The sequence below is a fragment of the Capsella rubella genome, unplaced genomic scaffold (genome assembly GCF_000375325.1).
Source record: "Capsella rubella cultivar Monte Gargano unplaced genomic scaffold, Caprub1_0 scaffold_7, whole genome shotgun sequence".
Taxonomy (NCBI): Eukaryota; Viridiplantae; Streptophyta; class Magnoliopsida; order Brassicales; family Brassicaceae; genus Capsella; species Capsella rubella.
The window spans coordinates 12,091,267-12,095,462 of NW_006238917.1; the positions used below are offsets into that span (position 1 = coordinate 12,091,267).

Below are 4,196 nucleotides of genomic sequence, written 5' to 3' on the forward strand. Positions count from 1 at the left end.
ATGATAATTATATAAATTTTTTTTTATTTTGTTACAATAATTACATACTTTTGAAAATAAAATAAATATACATGAATATGTGAGAAAGAAACAAACATCTAAAGTAAAAGAATGAAAATTGTTTTTTTACTTGATTTTCTTATGGTGTAATGGTCGGAAATCAATATTTTTGAATCTCATCGATAAAGTAATTTTCTAATAGCCATAAAAAATTATTATACATATGTATTATACATTTAACAGTATAAGAAAACAATAAAGAAATGAAAAAGTACATAAAACAAAGAAAAAATAGAATTGAAAACAAAATTTTAAACCAAATATATTATCAAGCTCTTACAATGATATCTTAATTGATCTTTCAACCCATGCAAGAACATTAAAAATAAAGCAAAGAAAATATTGAGGGTATCAAATATGGTGGAGGAGGATGTAAGAATGGGTATTTATAGGATAAAATATGATGTAATTTATATTTCTAAAATAATTAAATTAGAGTTATAATTTATAGTGTGTTAATTAAAATTGAATGGAGGAAAGAAATAGTCAATTCACAAGTTACTTAATTTCAGTTACAATTTAGTATTAAAGTGTGGATTTCAAGTATGAATTAAAGTATATGATTAAATGTGTTTAAAATTTGGTTTAATTAGAAATAAATATTATAATTAAAAAATAAATGCTAAATGGACCAATAAGGAGAGAGTGAAACCTTAGAAATTCCCAAAAAATAATCTTATTTTTTAAAGTCTTTTTATATTCCTCTTAATTTAAGTTATATATCTAGGTTTAATTATATTTTTCATCCTTTTAGTATATATAATAGATAGAAAATTGAATATCAAATTGTTTTTAGAGAATTTTTGAGAAATACCCCTTTTGGTGTACATCTTTTTAAAAATACCCCTCTTTTCTATTCATTTTCAAAAATACCCCTTTATAAGTGAAAAATACTTATAAACAAAAAATAAATAAAATTAAAAACAAAAGTTTAAATTAAATATTTGATCAAACTCTTACAATGACATCTTAATTGAGTTTTCACCCCATGCAAGAACTTTTTTTAAAAACAAAGAAAATAATGAAGATATGAGATATGATAGAGGAGGATGTGAGAATGGCTATTTATAGGATAAGAAGTGATGTAAATTACATTTTTAAATAATTAAATTAGATGAGTCATTATTATAATTTATAGTGTGTTTAATTGAAATTCAATAAAGAAAACCAATAGTCTTTGAAAATTTATATAATTTTCAGTTGCATTTTAGTAGTAAAGTGTGGATTCAAAGTATGAATTGATGTATATGATTAAATGTGTTTTTTGGTAAATAAATATTAAATTTATATATATATGTATATCTATATATATATATATATATATATATATATATATATATATATATATATATATCAAATGGAGCAATAAAGAGAGAGTGAAACCTTACATTTATATATATATAATTAACTCCTTTCATTTTCTTTGCCATTTGTTTATAACTTATGGTGTAATTAAATTTTGTATTGAATGATTGTCATTAACATTTACTTATATATATATATATGTTTTTTTAAAATGAATGGCTTAAATGTTTTTCCACCAATAAGGAGAGAGTGAAACCTTACTTTTATAAATATGATTTATAAGTTTACACACATATTTGGATAAATTTCAACATTTTTAGTGGTTGTTTTGATAAAGTTTGAAAAGGGGGTAAATTTAAAAAGTGGTATTTTTTAAATTCTACCAATATCATTCCTATTTACCATTAACAATATTATTGTTTTATCAAAAAATATTTAAAAGTACTAAAGAAAATTACTATCAAAATTGATTAATTGAACAATTAATCAACGAATAAATTCAAAAGATATGGATGTATGCTTCTATTGTATGATTTAAATAAATAACATATAAAAATGTCATAAGCATTAAAATTTATTTAATCTATTTTTATAAGTAATAAATAAATTAAAATAATTAAATAAATATACAACAACCCGCGCATATGCGCGGGACATTACCTAGTCTTAGTTAAAAGAAATGACGGAAATGATACACGTAACAGAAGAAAATCGTTTAAGAGGTTGGAGAATGCTGGCCACTCTTGCGGGTCTTGTACCATTGTGATAAGCTCGGCACAATCTGATTCAAATCTATGACAGTCAATCCTTCTTATAAGAATACTCTCCATAGCCCATATTAGCGCTTCCAATTCTGAATGAAGTGGTGAAGGACATCCGCTAAAACACTTAGCGCCTAGTAGATATGTTTGTTCCTCTCCTCTGAAACACCACCACCCCAAGCCTGTAAACGTATTCCCTGACTTCCACGAATCAATTCGACAACGAAGGATTAGCGAAGGAGTAGGTATAGGTTCTAATGGTGTAACTGATTCAGTCGGAATAGCTTGTGCCTTTTCACATAATAATTGTTCACTTAACGCTTGATTTATAATGTCAACCGGTTCTGACTGAATTCTTTGGAAAACCTTTTTATTTCTATCCTTCCATATAAACCACAAAATCCATGGAAATAAATGCTTTTTCTCCTTCTCCCGCAAACAAGGAATCACACTCCAAAAAATGAAGTCTAGATTCGCAAATCTCGAGTTATAAGGAAAACCTCCTCGGAGCATTGGAATTGTAGACAAATCCCAAATTCGCCTCGAATGCGTACATTCAAAAAGCGCATGATTAATTGTCTTGATTTCAGAACCACATTTTTTACATACCGTGTCACACTGAATCTTGCGAGAAGCTAAGCAATCCATGACCGGAAGTGTACCAGTGGCAACTTGCCAAATAAAATGTTTGATTTTGGGGGAGCACGAATATGCCATGCATACGCTTTTAAAGCAGTATAACTTGGATTCTCTTCAGCCTCTCCACTCAAATTTTGTGCTAGCCAGTACCCAGATTTGACCGTATACTTTCCTGATTTTGTATAATGCCAAATCAATCTATCCGGCTTATAGATATACCTTTAATGATACGAATATCCTCCGGATGCAAAAACTCATTCAGGATGGGTAAATGCCACTCCTTACTCGTTGGATTAATTAAGTGATTAACCTTTAGATTTGGGTGAAGCAAACTTCCTCGTCCAGAAGCTGGTTGTGGATTAATATCAGGCATCCAAGGATCTTTCCACACCGAAATGTCAAATCCTGACCCTATAGACCAACGAGCCCCCTTTTCTACCAAACTCTTTGTCGAAAAAAATACTTCTCCATCCAAAAGATGGAGAGTATGGTTTCTTTGCCATTAAGGGATGTTTATTTCTAAAGTATCTCCCTTGCAACACCCGTGTAACCAGAGAATTTGGATTACGTATTAACCGCCAATATTGTTTGGCCAACATCGCATCATTAAATTTATCCAAATTACGAAAGCCCAAGCCACCATTATTTTTTGGCATACACATTTTATCCCATGCTATCCAATGTAAACCGCGATCTCTACCATTACCGCTCCACCAAAACTTTGAGATGGCACTCGTTAACTTCGTTGTTAAATCTTGAGGAAGTTTAAAGCAAGACATGACATATGTAGGAAGTGCCAGCGCCACAGACTTGATCTGTATCTCTTTTCCTCCTTTCGATAAAAACTTAGCTGACCAACCATTCACCCGATCATCAAGTTTTTCTCGAACATAATTAAAAAAATTTCTTTTTGAGCCACCTAAGCTTTCTGGGATTCCCAAATAGGAACCCATACCTCCTTCCTTATCTATACCAATTACTGTTTTCAACTTGTCTTTGACTTGTGTTGATACTTTTTCCCCAAACAAAACAGATGATTTATTAAGATTTACTTCTTGCCCTGAAGCTTTTCCATAGTTCCTAATTATATCCATGACTGTTTCACATTGATCCTCCTCCGCTTTACAAAAGAATAAACTATCGTCAGCGAAAAGTAAATGAGAGATAGCCGGACACCTCTCGTGCTAACTTTATACCAGTCAACTTATTCTCTGTTTCTGCTTTTTTAATATTAGCAATCAAAACCTCGGTACAGAGAATGAACAAATATAGTGATAATGGATCTCCTTGTCTTAAGCCTCGTTGAGGAGTAATTCTTCCTCGGGGTTGACCATTTAATAACACTTGATATGAAACCAACCGCACACTCCACATAATCCACGAAGTCCATCTTGCATCAAAACCTAGCTGGATAAAAACCGCCTCAGAAAA

The 4,196-nt window shown here is 30.3% G+C and overlaps 1 protein-coding gene across 1 annotated transcript; it reads right to left on the reverse strand.

Annotated features, from left to right (window-relative positions):
- Positions 1-2,021: 2,021 nt before the first annotated feature.
- On the reverse strand, positions 2,022-3,268 carry LOC111829411. Its single transcript, XM_023778502.1, has 3 exons — positions 3,189-3,268; positions 2,916-2,984; positions 2,022-2,850 (listed from the first exon to the last, which is right to left on the reverse strand). Exons 1-3 carry the CDS (start codon positions 3,266-3,268, stop codon positions 2,022-2,024), a joined length of 978 nt encoding a protein of 325 aa, XP_023634270.1.
- Positions 3,269-4,196: the final 928 nt, after the last annotated feature.

Coding starts and splice junctions, on each gene's coding strand:
- LOC111829411 (XM_023778502.1), bottom strand. CDS start 3,268: ATGGCAAAGAAACCATACTCTCCATCTTTTGGATGGAGAAGTATTTTT. Junction 2,985..3,188: donor TTTGGTAGAAAAGGGGGCTC/GTTGGTCTATAG, acceptor GTATCATTAAAG/GTATATCTATAAGCCGGATA. Junction 2,851..2,915: donor AAGTATACGGTCAAATCTGG/GTACTGGCTAGC, acceptor CTGCTTTAAAAG/CGTATGCATGGCATATTCGT.